General features: G+C 43.5%; 1 protein-coding gene across 5 annotated transcripts in view; it reads left to right on the forward strand.

The window, feature by feature from the left end:
• The window catches only part of LOC139271360 (arf-GAP with SH3 domain, ANK repeat and PH domain-containing protein 1-like), a 525,010-nt gene that overhangs the window by 412,551 nt on the left and 85,611 nt on the right, over window positions 1–26,848 (forward strand). For all 5 annotated transcript variants that reach the window (XM_070888507.1, XM_070888511.1, XM_070888508.1 and 2 more), the window contains 5 exons: window positions 759–850; window positions 6,074–6,260; window positions 15,996–16,081; window positions 17,590–17,705; window positions 21,752–21,819. In XM_070888507.1, the coding sequence (XP_070744608.1) occupies window positions 759–850; window positions 6,074–6,260; window positions 15,996–16,081; window positions 17,590–17,705; window positions 21,752–21,819 (549 nt within the window). The remainder of the gene's footprint in view (window positions 1–758; window positions 851–6,073; window positions 6,261–15,995; window positions 16,082–17,589; window positions 17,706–21,751; window positions 21,820–26,848) is intronic.

Consider the following 26,848-nt stretch of genomic DNA (forward strand, 5'->3'; position numbering starts at 1 on the left):
AAGATAAAACAGTACCAATTTCACAATTTGTGACTTTGCGATATAATGAGGTAATTGGGATTTAAACCCTTTCCCTCTGATGCTGGGCAACACCTGTCTCTTCCCTATCCCACCTTTGTGTTCTAGATTGCAAGCAATTACTACCCCATTCCAAATTTGCTTACTATAAAATCCTAAGAATATCTCATAATCCTTGTACCATCCTCAACTCCCAATGCCACATTTAAGTCCACATGGAGCAGGAATTGGTCATTCGGCCCTTCGAGGCTGCTCTGCCATCCAGTAAGATCATGGCTGATCTTCTACCTCAACTCTACTTTCCCGCACTATCAGTTAACTTGTAAAAAGTAATTTGAATTTTCTTGCTTGCGATATAGTGGAATTGATGCATTTTTTTAAAAAATGATGTAACTATATTCAGATGAGGAAGATTATTAAAAGGAAGATTGACTGGAATAAGTCATAATGAGGTATTGATATAATAAGTACAGGCTGTAGTTTGTACTGTCACTCTCATTTGTCTGCCAGTTTCTGTATATTGAGAGCGCCAAGGCTATAGGTTTTGAAATGTATCTTTAAAATGACCTCTCATGTATTTTAATATTTCAGGGGTGGCTTAATGTATCCCTGGGTCATATGAAACTGTAACAGCTTCTAGCTTAACAAAGGGCTAGAAATATGGGCTTTTGAAACTTTATTAATGCGATGTTATCTATCACCTTTAATGAACAACTAGTTTGACTTTTTTTTGCTTCCAGCTGGCCAAGAATGTAGGAAATATCAGTTTTAATGATATTCTGGAAGCCAATCTGCCGTATCCATCACCAAAGCCTATTCCACATAGTGACATGTAAGTACATTTGAGAGAGGTGAGATGATTTAGAAATAATAAAAGATGATGAACTCAAACACAAATGGGCATTCTTTTACTCGTTGTTTGGATTAAATTTAGATATTTTTTTTCTTCAAATGCTTTCCTTGTAATGTGTTGTCACCGTATTCGTTTTAATCCAACCAGTCAATGATTACTGTTAGTATTTGATGTCTCTAGTTAGCACCATTGTCTGAATATTTCCAAATTATGTCAGTATAAGGGTTGATTTTGCAAGGTTCCACTGCTCGATGAATTGGAGTGCAGATTGTCAGAATTATGCTCGGCCTGGAGCTCCAATATATGCTCATCCATATAATCGTCATCATAGGCAGTCCCTCGGAATCGAGGAGGACTTGTTTCCGCTCCCAAAGTGAGTTCTTTGATGGCTGAACAGTCCAATACGAGAGCCACAGACCCTGTTACAGGTGGGACAGACATTCGTCGGGGGAAGGGGTCGGTGGGGCTGGTTTGCCGCGCGCTCCTTCCACTGCCTGCGCCTGACCTCTTCATGTTCCGTGCGTCGAGCCTCAAAGAGCTCAACGCCCTCCCGGATGGACTTTCTCCACCTCGGGCGGTCTGCGGCCAGGGTCTCCCAGGTGTCAGTGGTGATGTTGCCCTTTACCAGAGAGGCTTTCAGGGTGCCCTTATAAAGTTTCCGCTGTCCTCCTTTGGCTCGCTTACCATGAAGGAGCTCCGCATAAAGCATTTGCTTAGGGAGTCTCGTATCTGGCATGTGTACTATGTGGTCTGCCCAGCGAAGCTGATAGAGTGTGGTCAGTGCTTCAATACTGGGGATATTAGCCTGGTCAAGGACACTGATGTTGATGCGCCTGTCCTCCCAGGATCTTGCGGAGACATCATTGGTGATATATCTCCAGCAACTTGAGGTTCCTTCTGCACATCGTCCATGCCTCAGACCCATACAGGAGGGTGGGTATTACTACAGCCCTGAGACCATGAGTTTGGTGGTAAATTTGAGGGCCTGGTCTTCAAACACTCTTTTCCGCAGGCGGCAGAAGGCTGCGCTGGCGCACTGGAGGCGATGCTGAATCTCCGCATCAATTTCTGCCTTTGTTGATAAGAGGCTCCCGAGATATGGGAAATGGTCCACGTTGTCCAGGGTCGCGCCGTGGATCTTGATGATTGGAGGCCAGTGCTGTGCGGCGATGACAGGCTGGTGAAGGACCTTTGTCTTACGGATGTTAAGTGTAAGGCCCATGCTTTCATATGCCTCAGTGAATACATTGACTATATCCTGGAGTTCAGCCTCTGAATGTACGCAGACGCAAGCATCGTCCGCATACTGCAGCTCAATGACAGAGGTTGGGGTGATCTTGGACCTGGCCTGGAGGCGGCGTAGGTTAAACAGCTTCCTACTGGTTCTGTATTTTAGTTCCACTCCAGCGGGGAGCTTGTTGATTGTGAGGTGGAGCATGGCGGTGAGGAAGATTGAGAAGAGGGTTGGAGCGATAACGCAGCCCTGTTTGACCCCAGTCCGGACGTGGATTGGGTCTGTAATGGATCCGCTGGTAAGGATCGCGGCCTGCATATCATCGTGAAGAGGTGAAGGATGTTGACATACTTTTGAGGGCATCCGAAACAGAGGAGGACACTCTATAGACCCTCACGGTTGACAGTGTCAAAAGCCTTTGTAAGATCGAAAAAGGCCATGTATAATGGCTGGCGCTGCTCCCTGCATTTTTCCTACAACTGGCGCGCTGCAAAAATCATGTCTGTTGTGCCCCGTAGGGGACGAAATCCGCATTGTGATTCTGGGAGGAGCTCCTCGGCCACAGGGAGAAGACGATTGAGGAGAACTCGAGCAACAACTTTCCCAGTGGCTGAAAGCAGGGAGATTCCCCTGTAGTTGCTGCAGTCAGACTTGTCCCCCTTTTTAAAAATGGTCACAATCACTACATCTCTGCGATCTCCTGGCATGAGGCTCAGAAATGCTTTGTGTTTGCGATCTATTAGTTCTTCAATCTCCTGATCATTTTCATCAAACCAGTCCTGATGTTTTCTGGTTGAGTGACCAAGTGTCTCTACACAGGCACTGGTTATAGAGGTTTGCCCTCCAAGCCTCATCCATATAAAATCTACATATGTATGTCTGGATAGCTTGCCTTTAGGAGTTGACTTCCTAAAGGTAAATTGGACTTTTCAGAGTTGTTTTGAAAGGTTTTGGTTTCTAGCTTTATCTGCATTATTATTGTTAGATTTTTTATTGCTGTTTTGGGCTGCTTTTATAACACTTTCTGATAACAATCTTGTTCCTAGTTGTTGTTTGATGTACAACGAGCAAAGTAGTAGTATGCAAATTCCTTTGGGTGCCAATGGTGTTTTTAGATTTGGAGGAGGAAGAGCAGTTCCTCCTCCAAACACTATTGGAACCTTCAGAAGCAGATGTGACTACTCCTCATGCACTAAGTGCGTACTATCTATACCACAGTATCACAGTACTCACATTTACATATGCAGGCAGTCCCTCCTGGACATTGCAAAAGAGACCTGTCTTCAGTATCAGTGCTTCGCAGGAGAGACTGTCACCGAGCTGTGCTTGGAAATCAATCAGCGAAGGATTTTTACCATATGGATGGCTGATGCTATAATGTGTGAAGAGGACTACTACATAAAACTTCTGCACCAGCAGATCTGTCCAAGTCACCACCAACAAGCCAACCCACTTGGTTACCCACAGCTGCATCAAACAAATGTATTTGTTTTGCTCACATTATTTGGTTTTCTCCAGGAGAGGGCCAGAGGCTTCCATCCTGTGGTGAATCTCAGCAGCTTTAGCAACTTCATCTGTAGTGAGGATCTAAGGTGCAGCACTATATCTGGGGAGGTATTTGACAATATGGGGACCTTTCCTGGAAGCCAATGCAGTGCAAATCTTGCATACATGAATGCTCTTGGTGGCATAAATTTGGCTTGAAAATTTTTCATAGTACTGTTGAGAAATTAGCAAGCAACCATATATTTCAAAGAGAAGTGCTTCCATGTAGGGATACATTTCTACCATTGAAAGTATTTGAAACTAAAAGTAGAGGAATTGAGTTCCTACCTCGGGAGCCTACTATCAGCAAGAGCAGACATCGACGACGAGGTCCAATACTGCCTCCAGTGTGCCAGCACAGCCTTCGGGAAGAGCATGTTTGACAACCAGGACCTCAAATCTGGCACCAAGCTTATGGTCTACAGGGCAGTAGTGATACCCGCCCTCCTATATGGCTCAGAGACATAGATCACATACCGTAGACAACTCAAAGCGCTGGAGAAGTACCACCAGCACTGCCTCTGCAAGATCCTGCAAATCCACTGGGAGGATAGACGCATCAACGTCAGTGTTCTCGATCAGGCCAACATCCCCAGCATCAAAGCATTTGACTACACTCGACCAGCTCCGTTGGGTGGGCCACATCGTCCGCATGCCCGACACGAGACTCCCAAAGCAAGTGCTCTACTCGGAACTCCAACACGCAAGCGAGCCCCAGGTGGGCAGAGGAAACATTTCAAAGACACCCTCAAAGCCTCCTTGATAAAGTGCAACATCCCCACCGGCACATGGAAATCCCTGGCCCAAGACGCCCTGAGTGGAGGAAGAGCATCCGTGAGGGCACTGAGCACCTCGAATCTCGTCACTGAGAGCATGCAGAAACCAAACGCAGACAGCGGAAGGAACGTGCGGCAAAGACGACTCCCCACCCACCCTTTCCTTCAACCACTGCCTGTCCAACCTGTGACAGAGACTTTAATACCCGTATTGGACTGTTTCGTCACCGAAGAACTCACTTTTAGAGTGGAAGCAAGTCTTCCTCAATTTTGAGGAACTGCCTATGATGATGAATACTACTTTTAGCTCTAGTCTGAATGCTGCAGCTAAAACAAGACTCTGTAATCTGTTGTATGCATGATATGCATTGAAACTGCTCTATACCTACTTAGTACCTTTAGTGAATTATAAGTAGATCTAATAAGTACATATAATGTATTCAGTGAGATTAGACTAGCCATAAGCATTTAGGATGTTCCAGCTTCCTCTGAAATGCAGAGCACTATTGCATATGTGTGCAAAATGGTGTTCCAAGTAAACTTGAATGCCTGTTCATGTCTGGCCAGTATTATCTAGCTGGACCAAGTGAGGTAGCATCACATAATCAACCTCGCTGGGCACCACCTTGATTCTATTGGCCTCTTCGTGCCAATTCTAATTTAATTTTGCCTTTCAAAAGTCTGGAAGAATTGCCTTCTAGCAAGCTTGACTGCCAACATACCATACCTGCATGTTAATTTTCAGTGATTCTTGTACAAGGACACCCAAGTCTCTCTGACCACCAATATTTCTCAATCTCTCACCATTTAAAAAATGACTCTGCTTCTCTCTTTTTCCTATCAAAGTGGCTAACTTCACATTTCTCCACATTAAATTCATTTGCCATGTTCTTGCCCACTTACTTAGTCCCCTTTCTATATCCCCTTTAAGCCTCTCTGCATCCTCCTCATAACTTACATTTCCATCTAACTTTGTATCATCAGCAAACATGGATATATTACATTTGGTCCCCTCATCCAAATCATTGATATATATTGTTTATAGCTGGGCCCAAGCACCGATCCGTGCGGTACCCCACTGGTTACAGCCTGCCAACCCAAAAATGACCCATTTATTCCTACTCTCTGTTTTCTGTCCGTTAACCAATCCTCAATCCATGCTAGTATATTACACCCAGTCCCATGAGCCCTAATTTTGTTTAATAACCTCTTGTGTGTCACCTTATCAAATGCCTTCTGAAAATCCAAATACAACACATCCACTGGTTTCTCCCCCACCCCTGTCCCCTTATCTATTCTACTAGTTAAACCTCAAAAAACTGTCAAACATGATTTCCCTTTCATAAATCCGTGTTGACTCTGCCCAATCCTATTATTATTTTATAAGTGCCCTGTTACCATATCCTTAATAATAGATTCTAGCATTTTCCCAATTAATGTTCGGCTAACTGGTCTGTAGTTCCCGTTTTCTCTCTCCCTCCTTTCTTGCATAGCGGTGTTACATTTGCTACCTTCCAATCCAAATTTAGTGCCAACATTCATCACCAAAAAAGCTAAAAACTATAAAATATATAAATTGGGTGTATCTTTATTTGCAAGAAAACTACCATGTTATTCAACTGCATAATTTTGTTTTTCTTTTGACAGGACTGCACGTAAAGAATACATCCATGCAAAATATGTAGACCACAAGTTTGCCAGAAGGTTATGCACCTCCTCTTCAGCTAAAATGAATGAGTTGTTGGAATCTGTGAAATCCAGGGATTTACTTGCACTAATTCAAGTCTATGCAGAGGGAGTTGAGCTAATGGAGCCACTACCAGATCTTGGACAGGTGACAAATAGTAACTATTTTAACTACCTGAGATTACATTGTAAATTCCCGGATTCTTTTACTTCAATCTGGTTCAGTAAAATTACTGAGCCGAATACCTCTTGTGCTTTGAACAAAGCAGTCTTTATTACCGGCCAGTAAGACCTATCAGACAGAAGATATACTCTCTGGATAGAGCGTACACACTCCCTACGGATAGGTGAAGTTACATCGTAAAGCGTTAACAGTTATACAGTTTTGAAATCAGATAACAAAATACAAATGGGTTGACAGTCTAACTCAGCCACTCATTAGTCAATCTATATGAGATGTTCTTCTTGAAAGCTCAAGCATTGCCTCTAAATGTTTCAATCTAATGGTGTGACTATTAACTGAGACCTTGCAATTCTGCAGATGTATTTCATGTTACAATTATATATTATTGGCAGGATTAGTGACTTGAAACCTTGAGACAGACTGTTAGCTATGCTGATGTTGCACTATTTGCAATCTGACATTCTCCCAGCTATTCTTCCATGGCTTATACATTTTCATATATCCCGTTTACTTTACTGTCCTTAATTCCATATATTCCGTTCAAATATCCACAACATGACCCACAGTACAGTTCTCTATATAAAGTGTAAATATAACATTCAAATGATATGTTTTTGATGTATAAAATTAGGAGCAGGAATAGGCCATATGGCACCTTGAGCCTGCTGCGCCATTCAATGGCTGATCTTCAACCTCAACTCCACTTCCCTGCCCGATCTCCATATCTCTTGATTCCCCTAGAGTCCAAAGGTCTATCAATCTCAGCCTTGAATATACTCAGTGATTCAGCATCCACTGGCCTTTAGGATAGAGAATTCCGAAGTTCACAACCCTCTGAGTGAAGAAATTCCTCCTTATCTCAGTCTTAAATGACCGACCCCTTATCCTGAGACAAAGGGCCCAAGTTTCCACATGATTTGCGCCTGATTTTTAGGAGCAACTGGTGGAGAACGGACTATTTTAGAAATCGCAATTCTCCACATTTTTTTTTCTGCAGTTCTAGTCAGGTAGAACAGTTCTAGTTTAGAACAGAATTTTTCTTCAAAAGGGGGCGTGTCCGGCCACTGACGCCTGATTTGAAAGTTTCCACAGTGAAAATGTACTCCAAACTAAAGTAGAATGGAGCCAGTGAAGATTTTTGTAGAACTGAAAAAACCTGTTTAACACATTAAAAAATCAGGCGCAGGTTACAAATTAGGCGTCCAGAACGAGGTGGGGGGGAGGGGGGGGAAGGGAACTCATTAAATTCGACAATAAATCCTTATTTATACTTCTACAAATATTATACAAATAAATCCAACCTGAATAAACATTTATAAGCCAAGAAAAGATTAAATAAACCATCTTCCTACCTGTGTGAAAGTGCTTCAGCCAGGGAGAATTCTGCAGCCGTTCGTGCCGCTGAGCGGGAGCGGGAGAGAGAGAGAGAGAGGGAGGGAGAAGAGAGAGGGGTGGCGGGGGGAGGGAGAAGAGAGGAGGGGGAAGAGAGAGGGGGTGGGGAAGAGAGAGGGGGGGGGTCGGGGAACAGGAGCGGGTGTCGGGTCGGGTCGTGGCGGTGGGGGGGGAGGGAGCAGGCCTCGGGTCGGGGGGGGAGCGGGTCTCCGGTCGGGTCGGGGGGGGGGCGGGTCTCGGGTCGGGGCGGGGGGGGAGCGGGTCTCGGGTCGGGGGGGGGGGAGCGGGTGTCGGGTCGGGGCGGGGGGGAGCGGGTCTCGAGTCGGGCGGGGGGGGAGGTGGTGGAGCGGGTGTCGGGTCGGGGGGGGGGAAGCGGGTGTCAGGTCGGGGGCGGAGGAGCGGGTGTCGGGTCGGAGCGGGTGTCGGGTCGGGGCGGGGGTGTGGTGGAGCGGATGTCGGGGCGGGGCGGGGGGGGGGAGCGGGTGTCGGGTCTGGTCGGGGGGGGGGGGGGGGAGCAGGAGCTGGCCGTGGGAGGAGCCTCATTAACGCAGCCCCAGCGAGGCCATTCAGCTATGGCTAGGGGCTGCGTGCTTCGGGCCCCTCCCACACAGTTCGGCGCCTGGAGTTACTGCACTTGCGTGCCGACTGTAGCGCGCATGTGCAGAGGTCCCGGCACTGTTTTCAGCGCCTACAATGGTGGAGAATACCGAGGATTTTTTTAGGCGCCGTTTTAGGCGCGAAAAACGGGCGCCCAGCTCGGAGGGGCGCCCGTTTTTTTTCTTGTGGAAACTTGGGCCCTATGTCCCTTTCATTCTACACTCTCCAGTCAGGGGAAACAAAATCTTAGCATCTACCCTTTCAATCCCCCTCAGAATCTTGTATGTTTCAATGAGATCACCTTTCATTCTTCCACCTCCATATAGGCCCAATTTATGCAATCTCTCCTCATAGGCCAACCCTCTCATCCCAGGAATCAATCTAGTGAACCTTTGTTGCACTGCCTCTGAGGCAAGTATGTACTTCCCCAGATAAGGAGACCAAAAATGTGTACAGTACTGCAGGTATGCTCTCACCAAAGCTCTGTACAATTGTAGCAAGACTTCTTTACTCTTGTACTCCAAACCCCTTGCAATAAAGGCCAACATGCCATTTCCCTTCCGAATTGCTTGTTGTACCTGCCTGCTAACTCTGTGTTTCCTGTACGAGGACACTTAAATCTCTCTGAACACCAACATTTAATAGTTTCTCACCATTTAAATAATAATCTGTTTTTCTATTCTTTCTACCAGAGTGAATAACCTCTCATTTCCCCACATTATACCTCATCTGCCACTTTATTGTCCACTCACTTAACCTGTCTATATCCCATTGCAGGCTCTTTGTGTCCTCCTCGCAGCTTACTTTCCCACCTAGCTTTGCATCGTCAGCAAACTTGGATACATTACGCTCGGTCCCTTCATCTATTGTAAATAACTGAGGCCCAATCCCTGATCCTTGCAGCACCCCACTAGTTACAGCCTACCAACCTGAAAAGGACCCATTTATTCTTACTGTTTTCTGTCTGTTAACCAATCCTCTATCCATGCTAATATATTCCCCCCAACCCCATGAGCCCTTATCTTGCATAACAACCTTTTCTGCGGTACCTTATCAAATGCCTTTTGGAAATCTAGATATACTACATCCACTGGTTCCCCCTTATCTACGCTGCTAGTTACATCCTCAAAAAACACAATAAAATTCCCTTTCATAAAACCATGTTGACTCTGCCTAATCTTATGATTTTCGAAATGCCCTGTTACCACTTCCTTAATAATGGATTCCAGCATTTTCCCAATAATTATGTCAGGCCAATTGGCCTGTAGTTCCTTGTTTTCTCTCTTCCCTCCTTTCTTGAATAGTGGGGTGACATTTGTTACCTTCCAATCTGCTGGGACCATTCTAGAATCTCGGAAATTTTGGAAGATCATTACCAATGCATCCACTATCTCTCCAGCCACCTCTTTTAGAACTCGAGGATGTAGGCCATCAGGTCCAGGGGATTTGTCGGCTTTTAGTCCCATTCGTCCCATTAGTCCCATTAGTTGCTCAAGTATATTTTCGACTGATTTTAATTACTTTTAAGTTCCTCACTCTCATTAGCTCCTTGGTTCCACATGATATTTGATATGCTATTTGTGTCTTCTACTGTGAAGACAGATAAAAAATATTTGTTTAAAGTTTCTGCCATTTCCTTATTCCCCATTATAATTTCTCCTGTCTGGGCCACTTAAGGGACCAACGCTTACTTTTGCTACTCCCTTCCTTTTTAAATACTTGTAGAAGCTCTTATTATCTGTTTTTATATTTCTTACTCATTTACGCTCATTCTATTTTCTCCGTTATCAATTTTATGCTCATCCTTTGCTGGTTTCTAAAGCTCTTCCAATCCTCAGACTTATTGCTATTCTTCACAACATTATAATCCTCTTCTTTTAATCTAATACTATGCTTAACTCCTTTAGGCAACCACGGATGGATCACTTTTCCCGTGGAGTTTTTATTTCTAAATGGAATATGTATTCATTGAGAATTTTGGAATATTTAAAAGTTTGTCACTACTTATCTGCCATCATACCTTTTAATCTAATTTGTCAATCTACCTTGGCTCATTCACCCCTCCCTCATACCAATGTAATTGGCTTTATTTAATTTTAAGACTTTTGTTTCCGACTGTATTTCACTCTCAAACAATGGGAAATGCTATCATATTATGTTCACTTTCACCAGAGGATCCTTTACGATGAGATTACTAATTAACCCTGTTTCATTACACAATACAAGATCTAAAATAGCCAGTTCCCTGGTTGGTTCCACGAACTATTGTTCTAGGAAACTGTCTTGAATGCATTCCATGAACTCATCCTCCAGACTACCTTTGCCAATGATTTGCCCAGTCTCATCATCATCATCATAGGCAGTCCCTCGGGATCGAGGAAGATTTGCTTCCACTCCCAAAGTGAGTTCTTTGATGGCTTAACAGTCCGATACGAGAGCCACAGACCCTGTTACAGGTGGGACAGACATTCGTCGAGGGAAGGGATGGGTGGGGCTGGTTTGCCGCGTGCTCCTTCCGCTGCCTGCGCTTGACCTCTTCACGCTCTTTGCGTTGAGACTCGAAGAGCTCAACGACTTCCCGGATTCACTTTCTCCACCTCGGGCGGTCTTCGGCCAGGGTCTCCCAGGTGTCAGTGGTGATGTCGCACTTTACCAGGGAGACTTTGAGGGTGTCCTTGCAATGTTTCCGCTGCCCAACTTTGGCTCGTTTACCATGAAGGAGCTCCACATAAAGCATTTGCTTCGGGAGTCTAGTATCTGGCATGTGAACTATGGCCTGCCCAGCGAAGCTGATCGAGTATGGTCAGTGCTTCAATACTGTATATGAAGATTAAAGTACCCTGCAATTATTCCATTATGTTTAATAATAAATAATAACTTTTATTTACATAGCGCCTTTAACGTAGTAAAATGTCTCAAGGCGCTTCACAACAATGTTACAAGACAAAACAGACAAATTTGACACCAAGCCACAAAAGAAGAAATTAAGGCAGATGTCCAAAAGCTTGTTTAAAGAGGTAGGTTTTAAGGAGCGTCTTAAAGGAGGAAAGAGAGGCGGAGAGCTTTATGGAGGGAGTTCCAGAGCTTAGGGCCCAAACAGCTGAAAGCACGGCCACCGATGGTTGAGCAGTTATAATGAGGGATGTTCAAGAGGCCAGAAGTTGACGGGCGCAGACATCGTGTGGGGTTGTGAGGCTGAAAAAGATTACAGAGATAGGGAGGGTCAAGGCCATGGACTGATTTGTGAACAAGGATGAGAATTTTGAAATCGAGGTGTTGTTTAACTGGGAGCCAGTGTAGGTCAGAAAGCACAGGGGTGATGGGTGATCGTGACTTGGTGCGAATTAGTACACAGGCTGCTGAGTTTTGGATGACCTCAAGTTTACGTAGTGTAGAATGTGAGAAGCCGGCCAGGAGCGAGTTGGAGTAGTCAAGTCTAGAAGTAACAAAGGCATGAATGAGGGTTTCCGCAGCAGAAGAGCTGAGGCAGCGGCGGAGGCGGGCAATGTTATGGAGGTGGAAAAAGGTGTTTTTGGTTATGCCGCGGATATGTGACTTAAAACTCCTTTCGGAATCAAATATGACACCTAGGTTACGAACAGTCTTCTTCACCCTCAGATTGATGCAGGGGAGAGGGATGGAGTCAGTGGTTAGGGAACACAGTTTGTGGCGGGATGCCTTCGGTCTTCCCAATATTTAATTGGAGAACATTTCTGCTCATCAAGTACTGGATGTCGGACAAGCAATCTGACAGCTTAGATACAAAGCAGGGGTCGAGAGAAGTGGTGGAGAGGTAGAGCTGGCTGTCATCAGCATATATGTGGAAACTGATTCCATGTTTTCATAGAAACATAAAAATTAGGTGCAGGAGCAGGCCATTCGGCCCCTCGTGCCAGCACCACCATTCAATAAGATCATGGCTGATCATTCACCTCAGTACCCCTTTCCTGCTTTCTCTCTATACCCCTTGATCCCTTTAGCCGTAAGGGCATACACTATTTCTAGGGCCACTTCCTTAAGTATTCTGGGATGCAGACAATCAGGCCTCGGAGATTTATCGGCCTTCAATCCCATCAATTTCCCCAACACAATTTCCCACCTAATAAGGATATCCTTCAGTTCCTCCTTCTCACTAGACTCTCGGTCCCCTAGTACATCCGGAAGGTTATTTGTGTCTTCCTTCGTGAAGACAGAACCAAAGTATTTGTTCAATTGGTCTGCCATTTCTTTGTTTCCCATTATAAATTCACCTGAGTCTGACTGCAAGGGTCCTATGTTTGTCTTCACTAATCTTTTTCTCTTCACATATCTATAGAAGCTTTTGCAGTCAGTTTTTATGTTCCCGGCAAGCTTACTCTCATGTTCTGTTTTCCCCCTCCTAATTAAACCCTTTGTCCTCCTCTGCTGAATTCTAAATTTCACCCAGTCCTCAGGTTTGCTGCTTTTTCTGGCCAATTTATATGCCTCTTCCTTGGATCGAACACTATCCTTAATTTCCCTTGTTAGCCACGGTTGAGCCACCTTCCCTGTTTTATTTTTACTCCAGACAGGGATGTACAATTGTTGAAGTTCATCCATGTGATCTATAAATGTTTGCCATTGCCTATCCACCGTCAACCCTTTAAGTATCATTTGCCAGTCTGTTCTAGCCAATTGACGCCTCATGCCATCGAAATTACCTTTCCTTAAGTTCAGGATCCTAGTTTCTGAATTAACTGTATCACTCTCCATCTTAATAAAGAATTCTACCATATTATGGTCACTCTTCCCCAAGGAGCCTCGCATGGCCAGATTGCTAATTAGTTCTCACTCATTACTCAACACCCAGTCTAGGATGGCCAACTCTCTAGTTGGTTCTTCAACATATTGGTCTAGAAAACCATCCCTTATACACTCCAGGAAATCTTCCTCCACCGTATTGCTATCAGCTTGGTTAGCCCAATCTATATGTAGATTAAAGTCGCCCATGATAACTGCTCTACCTTTATTGCACGCAACCCTAATTTCTTGTTTGATGCCATCCCCAACCTCACTACTACTGTTTGGTGGTCTGTACACAACTCCCTTTCTGCCCTTTGGTATTCCGCAGCTCTACCCATACAGATTCCATATCATCCAAGCTAATGTCCTTTCTTACTATTGCGTTAATTTCCTCTTTAATCAGCAACGCTACCCCACCTCCTTTTCCTTTCTGTCTATCCCTCCTGAATGACGAATATCCCTGGATGTTGAGTTCCCAGCCTTGGTCACCCTGGAGCCATGTCTCCGTAATCCCAATTATATCATCATCGTTAATAGCTGCCTGCGCAATTAATTCATCCACCTTATTACGAATACTCCTCGCATTGAGGCACAGAGCCTTCAGGCTTGTCTTTTTACCACGCTTTGTCCCTTTAGAATTGTGCTGTAATGTGGCCCTTTTTGATTTTTGCCTTGGATTTCTCTGCCCTCCACTTTTACTATTCTCCTTTCTATCTTTTGCTTCTGCCATCGTTTTATTTCCTTCTGTCTCCCTGCATCGGTTTCCATCCCCCTGCCATATCCGTTTAACCCCCTCCCCAACAACACTAGCAAACACTCCCCCTAGGACATTGGTTCCGGTCCTGCCCAGGTGCAGACCATCCGGTTTGTATTGGTCCCACCTCCCCCAGAACCGGTTCCAATGTCCCAGGAATTTGAATCCCTCCCTTCTGCACCACTCCTCAAGCCATGTATTCATCTTAGCTATCCTGCTTGCTATTTCTACTCTGACTAGCACGTGGCACTGATAGCAATCCTGAGATTACTACCTTTGTGGTCCTACTTTTTAATTTAACTCCGAACTCCCTAAATTCAGTTTGTAGGATCTCATCCGCTTTTTACCTGTATCGTTGGTACCTATATGCACCATGACAATTGGCTGTTCAACCATCCCCTCCAGAATGCCCAACAGCCGCTCCGAGGCATCCTTGACCCTTGCACCAGGGAGGCAACATACCATCCTGGAGACTCGGTTGCGACTGCAGAAACGCCTATCTATCCCCCTTACAATAGAATCCCCTATCACTATAGCTCTCCCACTCTTTTTCCTGCCCTCCTGTGCAACAGAGCCACCCATGGTGCAATGAACTTGGCTGTTGCTGCCTTCCCCTGGTGAGCCATCTCCCCCAACAATATCTAAAGCGGTATATCGGATGATATCTCCGAGGGCAGAATATAGATGAGAAATAAGAGGGGGCCAAGGACAGATCCTTGGGGACACCAGAGGTGACGATGTGAGAGTGGGAAGAGAAGCCATTGCAGGAGATTTTCTGGCTACGATTAGATAGATAAGAATGGAACCAGGCGAGTGCAGTCCCACCTAGCTGGACGATGGTGGAGAGGCGTTGGAGGAGGATGGTGTGGTCAATTGTGTCAAAGGCTGCAGATGAGCCCAGAAGACGAGGAGGGATAGTTTACCTTTGTCACAGTCGCAAAGGATGTCATTTGTGACTTTGAGAGCAATTTCGGTACGGTGGCAAGGGTGAAAACCAGATTGAAGGGATTCAAACATTGAATTCATGGAACGATGGGCACGGATTTGGGAGGCAACAACACGTTCAAGTACCCCTATTTAAAAAGGAGGCAGACAGAAAGCAGGAAACTATAGACTGGTTAGCCTAACATCTGTCGTTGGTCACCTTGCAACTGCGTCTCTGTAATGGCTTATCGATCAAAGTCATTTATCTCTTTGTGCCATTAATTTGTCTACCTTGTTACAAATGCTTCGTGCATTCAGATAATGAGCTTTTCATTTTAATTTTTTTACCATTTTCCCCTGCTTTCACTTTATTCGGTGATACACTTTTATCGTTAAACTTTCTGTCCCTTCCTGTCACACTCTAATTATCTTTACCTAAATCGCTACACTGCTCCACTTTTCTCTTTAGATTTCTAAATTTCCCCTCACCTGACCCCTCTTTCTCCCCCCGCCCCCCCCCCCCACCTTTTTAGTGTAAAATAATGGATATTGAAGAAGAGTAAGCATAAAGCTAATTTGTAGAATAATAAACCAGCAAACAGCGAGCCTTTGGCTAAGTGATAACATTCCCAACACTAAGTCACAAGGTGCAGAACTCAAACCCTGTTCCAGACAGTTCTAGTGAGTGGAGACCAAAGCTCCAGCTCTGAATTCCGAGTTGACATCCAATAGGCATTGTGCCGTGGGCAGGTGTGCGCACCATCCCAATCGTATGGATTGTGGGAGCCCATAGACCTTCCCGTCATATAGGGCTAACCACCCTATCGGCTGGTATAATAGTTACAACTATGGAAGGAATGTTCACGTCATACCCTGTCAGACTGTTAATCAGCCAGGGAATCCTTCCACTATTTCACATTATTCTCCAAAGGAAGAATTTTTTTTTCATTTTTCCTTTCTACTGCTTTCCATGGTCCTTTGGAAAATCAAAGCAGAATGGCAACATTGATTGTGGGACTCCTTAGAAACCATAGGTTTCTACATTTCAACAGTGACTACATTTAAAAAGTGCTTCATTGGTTGTGAAGTACTTTGGGACATCGAGATTGTGAAAAGCGCTACATAAATACTCTCTTTCTTTTTTTTCTTTTTCTGTCTGTCTGACTCCCTGTGGGCAATGCCAGGGGAGAGCTGGTCATTTGTGCTTATTAGATGAATTATTAGTATTTCGAAGAGAACAATGTTAACATGGATCTTTATTTAACGAACAGGAGCCAGGGGAAACAGTGCTTCATCTAGCAGTGCGAACTGCTGACCGGACCTCACTCCACCTGGTTGACTTTCTTGTTCAGAACAGGTAGGAAATCACTTAATGGTAAATTCAGTGTTTTCCATTAATATCCAATATCTTTTAACTCATATTGGCCATATTAATCACTGCAAGCTGTTCTAGCATTACAAATAGTGCATCCATTTTGTGATTATTTCATAATGTAAGAAAAGGCAACGGTCATACCCGAGTACCACCAGCCTCAGCCTCACAAAATTGCATGTACGACACCTGACATCACTCCAATAGGCATTACACAAACCTACCAACAATATGTTTGTTCAGCCTTAGCTGTTTTATTGGAAATGTCTAGATCAGAGTTGGCTTAGGAAAAAATGATGGTTTGTTTGTCAGTCTAAATACTTCAGTTTATAATTTATCCAGTTTAAGAAGGGATATAAAAATGATAATGAACAGAGAGCAGCAAATAATGAATAGAGAGGAAGCAGTAAAAAAAGATTTGGACTACATAAATATGAAATGAAAGTATAGTCTCTACTGTTCTCTTAAACCAAATATTGCATTAATACCTTCAACTCTTCCTGACTATGATGTTTTTGGAATGCATATTAATTTTTATTTGTTAGACATTAAAATTATTGATTTTTTTTTCAGCATTCAGATGGTTTTCTCATCCATAGTAATCGCATGTCTTTTTTTGCAATGCAATAACACATTACTCACTGCCTATTTCAGAGATAATAATGACAATTGTGAGTCTACCACATAATCTGAGTGTCACATTAGTTTCTGAATGAAAATAATGTTTTCTGCTCTGATAACACTCCTGGCCTTGTTTTTTTCTAATATCAAAACCCTGTGGGTTTCTTAAACTATTTCTAAGCTTTAACATTGGATTTTCTGTCTTACATTTTTATTACTGCACATTTTTGCTTATTTCAGTCAATTAAGGATGTTAAGTGCAGCTCTGCATTTTATGACCAGATGAGTGCAGAATTAACCAGTTTGATGCTTGGTTAATGTTATGATGGTGTCAATTGACTTGAAAAGATGGTTTTGCTGAAAATTATAGCTGTTTTATATCTAGCACTTCTGTATGTTATATTTATATATGTTAAAAACATTATTTTTAATACAAATATTGAAGGACGGTGTGCTAAGCTCCAATAGAGTGGTACGGTGCAGGTATGTACCCACGATTCCCCAGATGGTGAGTACTCATTCTCAACCATACTTAATTGAGGAAGTTTCCCACAGAAATGACTGAATTTAAGAATATAAAAAGGTATCCACCCTGATGTAACTTTGGGTGACTGGTTATAGAACAGAATTCAGAGACTTGGACAGTCCTGAGAGCAGGATCTTGGCCCATCCTCTGAACCAGGTAAGATAAGAAGTAAAAGGAGACTGTAAGAGAGGAAGGAAACTAAACAAATTGCATCCCCACCCCATATAAATATACTCTGAAAATTAAAGGATTAATGGTTTTTAGCATATCAATATACACATCACATCCATTTGGGTCATTAAAAAAACTTATATTGGCATTTACATTAATTTATATTCTTGTACAGTGGCAATCTGGACAAGCAGACTACAAAAGGAAACACAGCTGTACATTACTGCTGCATGTTGGATAAAGTGGAATGTTTAAAATTGCTTCTTCGGGGCAAACCAAGTTTAAATCTAGGTGAGTGGACTGTGTGGCTTTGAATTGCATTTTCTTTTTACCCCTGACTGCCAGCAGACCTCTGGAAATGAACAATGTGGCACTAATTTTGCATAATTAACGATACTCAATATCATTTAATAGCCTTATCACTGTAATGTTGACCACAAACTACAAAAAGAAACATCTGAAATATAATTTAGATAAAAAATGTAAAAATGGAAATTATGTGCTCACCTGGCCATCTCATTTTACACATTCTCTCTTCTTTACTCTTTATCTCCTATTAATATATAAATTTTATTTTATTTTTTCTATTTAATCCATCTATTCTCTTTGCCAGCCTTAAAAATAACTTAAAATCTTCCATTTATCTGCTTTCATTAACTTGCTGGTTCCCATTATCTCTTTTGCAAAGAGACAAGTTCTGAAAAAATGTACTTTAATTGATCTAAACCAGTCATTAAAGGCAAGATTTTTAACATTGAAAATCCAGGCATTGCAAATTGGAAGAGCCCCTGGACCAATAGCACCAAAAATGGTACTATTGAGTTAAGGGTCAGTATTAGGCATGGTTCCTAGACCTTCATATTATCTTTCTTTCATTCTTTCTTTCATGCTCTTTCTCCTCTCTCCCTTATCGATATATCTCTACTATGTGTATATGGACATAGCTCAGCTGTTTACCATAAAAGAGTAGGAAGAGTCACATAAGCAACGTTCCTGACATCATGATATTAGTGTGTCAGAATTTCTTGGTGGGAAGTCGTGCCTTGTGATTCTTCCCCAGCAGAACACTCTACCAGTGTGAAAGATGCCTTTGATGTGAAGGACACTCTTATCAGATAATCCGAACATGCACAGGTACTTATCTCTGTGCTGTTGTGGTTTTAATTCATAATACCTGTTGGGTTGCTGCTGCTTAAACTACTGGAATGTGCAAGTTAATTCAAGTGCTATTCTTTCATTTAATTTTGAATAAATTAGGATGATATCCAACCAGCAAATAAAAAGCAACTGAACAGTTAGCAAGTATACCTTAAGTGCAGTTAGGTGCTTTTGAATGCAAAAAGTCAGTTTCCTGAAAAGTGATACAACCATGGCTAACAAGAGAAGTTAAAAATAGTATTATATCAAAGGAAGAGGCTTATGATGTTGCCAAAAAGAGTATTGGGAGGATTTTAGAATTCAGCAAAGGAGGACCAATACATTGATAAAAAAAGGGAAACTAGAATATGAGAGTAAACTAACGAGAGACATTAAAGACAGACTGTAAAAACCTCTATAGGTCTGTAAAAAGGAAAAGATTAGCAAAAGTAAATGTGGGTCCCTTACAGACTGAGACAAGAGAAATTATAATGGGGAATTAGGAAATGGCAGAGAAGAAGATGCAAAAAACTTTCCCGAAATAGTGGAGAACCAAGGGTCTAGTGAGAATGAGGAACTGAAAGACATTAGTATTACAGGTGCAACGTCCCGCATTCGGACTGCCGAAAACCGGAATTGTCCGAAAACCAGACATTTCGGCAAGGAGCGGAGGATCAGTGGGCAGCAAGGTCTGAAATCTGGCGAAACCTGAAATACGGCACATATTCGGTCCGCAGCGAGGTCCGAAATCCGGCAAAATCCCACACAGATTCGGTTCCAAGGATTCCGGATTTCAGACGTTGTATCTGTAGTAAAAAAAATGGTACTGGAGAAATTAATGGGACTGAAAGCTGATAAATCCCCTGGACCTGATGGCCTGCATCCTCGGGTTTTGAAAGAGGTGACTGCAGAAATACTGGGTGTATTGGTTGTCATCTTCCAAAATTTCATAGATTCTAGAACAGTTCCCACAGATTGGAAGGTAGCAAATGCAACCACACAATTTAAGAAAGGGGAAGAGAGAAAATGGGGAATTACAGACCGATTAGCCAGTCATCAGTAGTAGGGAAAATGCAATAATCTATTATTAAGGATGTGGTAACAGGGCACTTAAAAAATAATAATAGGATTTATAAAGGGGAAATCATGTTTGACACAGAATTTTTTGAGGTTGTAACTAGTAGAATAGATAAGGGAGGGGAACCAGTGGATGTGGTGCATTTAGATTTTCAGAAGGCATTCGATAAGGTGCCACACAAGAGGTTAATAAACAACATTAGGGCTCATGGGATTGGGGGTAATATACTAGCATGGATTGAGAATTGGTTAACGGACAGAAAACAGAGAGTAGGAATAAATGGGTCATTTTCGGGTTGGCAGGCTGTAATTAGTGGGGTATCGCAAGGATCAGTGCTTGGGCCTCAGCTATTCACAATGATTTGGATGAGGGGACCAAATGTAATATATCCATGTTTGCTCATGATACAAAGCTAGGTGGAAATGTAAGTTGTGAGGAGGATGCAGAGAGGCTTAAAGGGATATCAACAGACTAAGTGAGTGGGCAAGAACATGGCAAATGAATTTAGAAATGTGAAGTTAGCCACTTTGGTAGGAAAAATAGAAAAGCAGAGTCATTTTTAAATGGTGAGAGATTGGGAAATATTGGTGTTCAGAGGGACCTTGGTTTCCTTGTACATGAATCACAAAGTTAGCATGTTGGTACAGCAAGCAATTAATAAAGCTAATGGTATGTTGGCCTTTATTACAAGAGGATTTGAGTATGAGAGTAAAGGTGTCTTACTGCAATTATCTAGGGCCCTGATGAGACTGCACCTGGAGTATTGTGTACAGTTTTGGTCTACTTACCTGGAAGGATATACTTGCCATAGAGGGAATGCAACGAAAGTTCACCAGACTGCTTCCTGGGATGAGAGATTGTACTATGAGGAGAGATTGAGTAGACTAGGCCTATATTTTCTAGAGTTTAGATGAATGAGAGGTGATCTCATTGAAACATACAAAATTCTTACAAGGCTTGACAGAGTAGATGTAGGGAGGATGTTGCCCCTGGCTGGGGAGTTTCGAACCAGGGGTCAGTCTCAAAATAAGGGGTCAGCCATTTAGGACTGAGATGAGGAGAAATTTCTTCACTCAGAGGGTTGTGAATTTTTGGAATTCTCTACCCCAGTGGGCTGTGGAAGCTCAGTCGTTGACTATATTCAAGACAGAAATTGATAGATTTTTGGATATTAAGGAAATCAAGGGATAGTGTAGGAAAGTGGAGTTGAGGTAGAAGATCAGACATGATTTCATTGAATGGCGGAGCAGGCTCGAGGGGCCTACTCCTGCTCCTATTTCTTGGGTACATAGGGAAACCTACATATGGGCAGAAAATAGTAGTGGTTGTGGGAACCATTCATGACGGAATAACACCGGGTCCCTGTTAGAAATAACTTTTTAAAAATACATTAAAAAAAGAAAAGCGTCCAAAAGAAACCTCATCTGATCGGTGTAGTAGCCTGAAGCTTGTTGCCACAGTGTCAACTAGGCTGGAGACAGACCTGAACAAGTAGACAACAACTTCACTTACCTTGGAGACCAAATGGTGGAGGACTCTGAGGTTAGCAAAGTCAGTCGAAAAATAACAGAAAAATGTGACAAAGAATAGCATAACCCGAGCGTGACTGACAGAAATAAATGCGATAGAAAAAGTGTTATAGGAAGTAATTGTTACACTACAAGAAGTGCACACAGATGCAAGACTTTCTGTATACTATAGATGGATGGAACATCTCAATGGAAACCAATTAGTTCCAATAAACCAATTATCCTATCAACCAAAAGTCACAACTGCCTCTTATGTTTACACGATTCCCTGACCCAGCCTAATAACATTTTAATATCTCAGCTGAGTAAAATTATGGTTAGCTGGGGAGTTCACCATAAGTTGTGCACGATCTTAATGTACAAATGGAATTCTGATCGTGACCATCTATAATAAATCATTTAATGTATTTTATTATAATTTATTATAAAATCTTAATATTTTTTGTGAGTATTGTTGAAACAAAAATGTATTTGTATAATCTACACTGAATACTACAGAAAATTGCTTTCTACTACAGAAAAATTGTTGGCTGCATTGTAATTTATCTCTACTTATGTTATCTGTATCATGTACCAAATATATTTCTTTACAGTAAACCAGAGTGGTGAGACAGCTCTTGATATAGCAAGAAGATTGAAGCGTGCACAGTGTGAAGAACTGGTAAGAAATGGTCCCGTTTATTGCATTCATATTGATTTCTGTTCCACAGAATTCCTAGTTTTGTCTTTAATTTGACACTTCCTCATATACTAACGTTAACAATGCAATCATTTTTTTCTTGTCCATGCCCTAACATTCGGACTCACGGGCAGGATGCCAAAAAAGGCTATGACCAACATTAAGATTCTCCCACACCTGCTCCCCTGCTTGTTGAACTGCCTCTTGAGAAACAGCTTGGTTTAATATACTAGTGCAACCTTTACAGTTAGTAGCTTCCCACAATCACATGGATTAAGCTCCTGTGGAACATGTGCCTGTCAGAGGGTATGATGTTCGATGTCGTCTGAGGAAAGTCCCGCTTCCTTGTACAGTCTCCACCACTTAAAACATCTATGTTTAAAACAGGCAATTGCTTATTTATGCCAAAAAACAATAATCATTACCCATTTGCATTAACATCAATTTCAAAGTTGCCAGTTATAACGTCTTAAGTTCTCCGTTTATTTCGGGCAGAAACAGCTGTAATTACTTACTAATTACATTTCATTCTACATGGCGGTTCTAAAATTCAAATGCTAAACATCAGAAGCTGAATTAAGTGTGTTCTACAAGGTACAGTGATTTTGCCATTTGCCTGCATTCAAATGATTAGGTTTTGCCATATAAATTAAATCTCCCTTTAGAATTGCATAGTACTCCAGGAATCGTTACTGTGACCATTGCTTTTCTTAGTTATATATAAATGATCTGGACGTGGATATAGGAAGTACAATTTCAAATCTACTTTGTAGATTATTTCAAATAGTCGATTTTAAATCTGAAAAGCTGGTGAAGATTGTTGCCTGCCACATCCAGGATCTCGGCCGCCCTGCTTGTAAGCGCTGTAGTCGTGTACCAGGGTGCTCTGAAACATCAAAGCATAGCCCTGGAGTGAAAGGAACAGGTTGATGAGAGTGAAATTGGTAGCACACCAGCTACCAATAATAGTGACCCAACACTGCAGAAAAGTTAATAGAGCCATCTACACACCCAGGGCTGACTATTGGTTTTATATTAATTTAATTTTCTTTTAAATTGTAAAGTGATTCTGCACCACAGTGAAATCCCAAGTAAACTAATCTTGACATCAACATTTACAGTACCTAGAGAATCACCATATCTACAAGCCTTTATCCAAATCAAAGTCAGGAGAAAAGAAAGGATTAAGTGAAACATTATGAAGAACATTTGTGGACAAGCTTGAACAATTTGTCCTGTAGTTTACATCAAATGGAAATCTAGGTGGAGACATTTTTTGCTATCAGCATGTACTGGATTCTAGCTCTTTTTCTGGAAATGAAGGGACACGAATTAATTGTGCCACACTGTCTTCTGTAACAATGGGCTCAATTTTCCCTGAGCCCATTTTGTGCCGTACTTCCCCGAGTTGCGCCACTTAATTACGTGAATAGAAGCGCCAGGAAAAAAATCTTCGTAGTTTCCCTGATGTTTGGCCTTTAATCTGCAGCCGTGCAGCATGGCCAGTCGTCTCTGGGTGGGGGGGGGAGTGGAGCCTGCGGTCTGCGCTGGAAAAAGGAGTCGGGCCTTCTGCGCATGCGTGGGGGGGGAAGTGACGTTCTTGACGTCGCTGAAATGGCTACACATGTGCACTCGAGCTCCGAGTCTGGGAGACTTCCTTCAGCTTCATTATGGTGAGTAACCTTCCCTTCCCCCCCCCCCCCCCCCCGAGCCTCCCCGGTGCCTTCCCACCGCTCTGTGGTCCCCGATGCCGGCCAGTTCACTGTCTCTTCCCTCCCCCCCCCCCCCCTCCCCACCAGCCTCTCCGGTGCCTTCCCACCGCTCTGTGGCCTCCGATGACGGCCATTTCGCTGTCTCTATGTCTCTCCTTCCCTCCCAGCCTCCCGGTCTGCTCCCTTACCCCTAGCCCTGGCCGAAGTGCTTGCCGGTGCATTCTCCTGCCCCTAGCCCAGGCCGAGTGGCCTCCCCGGTGCGTTCTCTCGTCCCTAGCCCAGGCCGCCTCCCTCCCGGTCCCCGCACCTAACTACACCCGAAATGCTTTCCCCCCCCACCTCTCTCTCTTTTCCTCCCCCTCCCCCCTCTTCCTCCCCTGCTCTCTTACCTTTCCTGCTGCTGCCCTCCGGGCATCTGCTGCACTTACCTATGCCGATTTCCTTACCTGCGCCGATTTCTTTAACTCTCCGCAAGGGTTTTCTTGAGTGGCCATATACACTGGCCTAAGTAGAAATGGAGTAACTATTAGCTGGCCAAAGTTGCCTAAATGACCAGAACTGGTGTAGATGGCTGGTAACGCCCCCTTTGAGCAAAAAAAAACATATCTAAAAAAAAATGTAACTAAGTCAGTTATGCTGGTGCAAATTGATTGGGGAAATGGGGATTTTTAAGTTAGGCCAGAAAAAGCAGCCTACTCCAAAAAAAAAATGCAAATACTGGGGAAAATTGAACCCATATTCTTATGAAAAAAATTGCACATTATTAACATAACAAAAACAACTTGCATTTATGTCATGCTTTTAACATAGTAAAACATCCCAAGGCACTTCACAGGAGCATTATCAAAGAAAATTTGACACTGAGACACACAAGGGGATATTAGAATAGGTGACCAAAAGGTTAGTCAAAAAGGTAGGTTTTAAGGAGCACCTTAAAGGAAGAGAAGTTTGGGGAAGGAATTCCAGAGCTCGGGGCCAAGGCAGCTGAAGGCACAGTTTCCAGTGGTGGAGCAAAGAAAATCGCGAATGCGCAAGTGACCGGAATTGGAGAGTTGTAAAGCTGGAGGAGCTTACAGAGATGGTGAAAGTATGAGGCCAGAGAGGAATTTGAAAACAAGGATGAGAATTTTAAAATCAAAACATTGCTGGACCGGGATCCAATGCAGATCAGTGAGCACAATGGTGATAGATGAATGGCATTTGGTGTGAGTTAGGATACAAGCAGCAGGGTTTTGAATGAGTCACTTTTACGGAGGGTGGGAGGCCGGCCAGGAGAGCATTAGAATAGTCAAGTCTCGAGGTAACAAAGGCATGGATAAGGGTTTCAGCAACAAATGAGCTGAGACAGGAAAGGAGACGGGCAATGTTATCGAGGTGGATGAAGTCCTTACTACTCGGGGGATCAAGGGTTATGGCGAGAAAGCAGGAAGGGGGTACTGAAGTTTCATGTTCAGCCATGAACTCATTGAATGGCGGTGTAGGCTAGAAGGGCTGAATGGCCTGCTCCTGCACCTATTTTCTATGTTTCTATGTAGGCGAACTTGGTGATTGGGAGGATATGAGGTCGGAAACTCAGCTCGGGGTCAAATGGGATGCCAAATTAGAAATTTCCTAACCTTCAGATCTCTTTAGAAAAACATTGGAGCAAACTAACTATTTGGAATCTAGTATGTGACCATGTTACTGGATATTGATGGCTAAAATGATATTGCCAGTAAACATTTAATAATTTGCTAAGATGCTTGAAGATCAAGCGTCCCCCAAAAAAACTTGTTTATGCCACAGTTCCAGCGAAATTATGCAGGAGCATCTCCGAGGCAATTCTCAGTCTTGGTCTCAGTAAAAGTACAGGATATCATAAAGTTGTGCTTTACTTTGATAAATCTGAATTGTTAAACTCTCTGCCCTTACCTAAAAATCTGAAAACTTCACATTATTTAAATCTAAGTACTGTGGAGAACATTGAATGTTCCAACTATATAATCTTATTATTATAAAAGGCTGTCTTCATGAGAAATTTTAATACAATACAAGTCTGAACAAGTTAGGAACAGTTAAACTGTCTGATTTTATCTCTGTGGTTTTAACTGTATTCCATTGGAAAAATATATGGTACAGAAATTCTCCTGTACAGCACCTCCAGGGATGCTATTGGGGCGTAAAACTGTTTTTGCCTGGTGAGGCGCAACCGGCTCCCTTGAAATTGCGCGGGAGTGAGCGGAGGCGCAAAAACGGTAGCGCTGCACCCCACCAGTAGCGTCCCAGACCGCTGCACCTCCAGCGATAACATCATCGCCATGTGCAGCGACCACTTTTCGCCCTGCGGGCAATGCCCACACCAGCCTCGCAGGTCACAAACTGGGCCGGTCACCCATCACAGGGCGAACCTTCAAGCGGAAGTGCGCTGCACCGCACACCACCATCTTTAATTCCTCCCATTCCCCCCTTACTGTTCGAGCCGATTGCCGCTCCTTTCACGGGTTCCATGCCGCGATCCTCCAGCCCGGACTCCCTCTCGGTGCCAGGCTGTGGCCACGGCATCCCTTAGCCCTGGTGACCCAGTGGAGGCTTCAAACGGACTGCTGAGTTATCAGCGTCCCTCCCTTTTAGCGGAAAGGGAGGGGCGTTAAAACGTGTCAGTGCTATGCGGAGAGGCCATGTAGCGCTACCGAACCCACCCGAAAGGAAGTGGAGCGCACGACATTGCCCTGTGAAGGGCAGTAAGCGGAAATTCACGGTCTGGGTGGGACTTCCACACCGGGTGCAGGAAGTCCCGCCTTGCCTCGGTTACTGCCCCAAATGGGGCGCAACAGAATTTTGTCACCTATGTTTTTAAATTAGGGTGACCATACACCCTGTTTTTCGGGGGCAGTCTCTGGATGAGGTACTGTGTCCCCAGGCAAACAGTGTCCCCAGAAGAGTCCCTGGTTCACAAAACTTCCCCGAAGTGTACCCCTGAGCTGTCAGTTAGTGGCTCCTCGACTAAATTAAACAACAATTTGTACAATAGCCAGAGTGACTCACTGGGCAGTCTTGTTAAGCATTGGAAACTGGAGCAGGTGAGGGAGAGGCTGCAGGGGATGGTCCGGCCACAGTCATTGGGGGAATGGGGGTGCGGACTAATTCTAGACACTGTGAGGGGGGGGGGGGGCGGTGTCAGGCGTGACCTCAGTCACTAAGGGGAGGGTCACATGTTTGCGTGTCAATAGTGTAACGTCACATCCGTGGTAATTGTATGCACATTTGGTTTGTAGTGTATATGTGTAACTTAAAATAAAGGCTGCTGAAAAAGTTTGCCT

This window comes from Pristiophorus japonicus, chromosome 1, assembly GCF_044704955.1.
Source record: "Pristiophorus japonicus isolate sPriJap1 chromosome 1, sPriJap1.hap1, whole genome shotgun sequence".
In the NCBI taxonomy this organism is placed as follows: Eukaryota; Metazoa; Chordata; class Chondrichthyes; family Pristiophoridae; genus Pristiophorus; species Pristiophorus japonicus.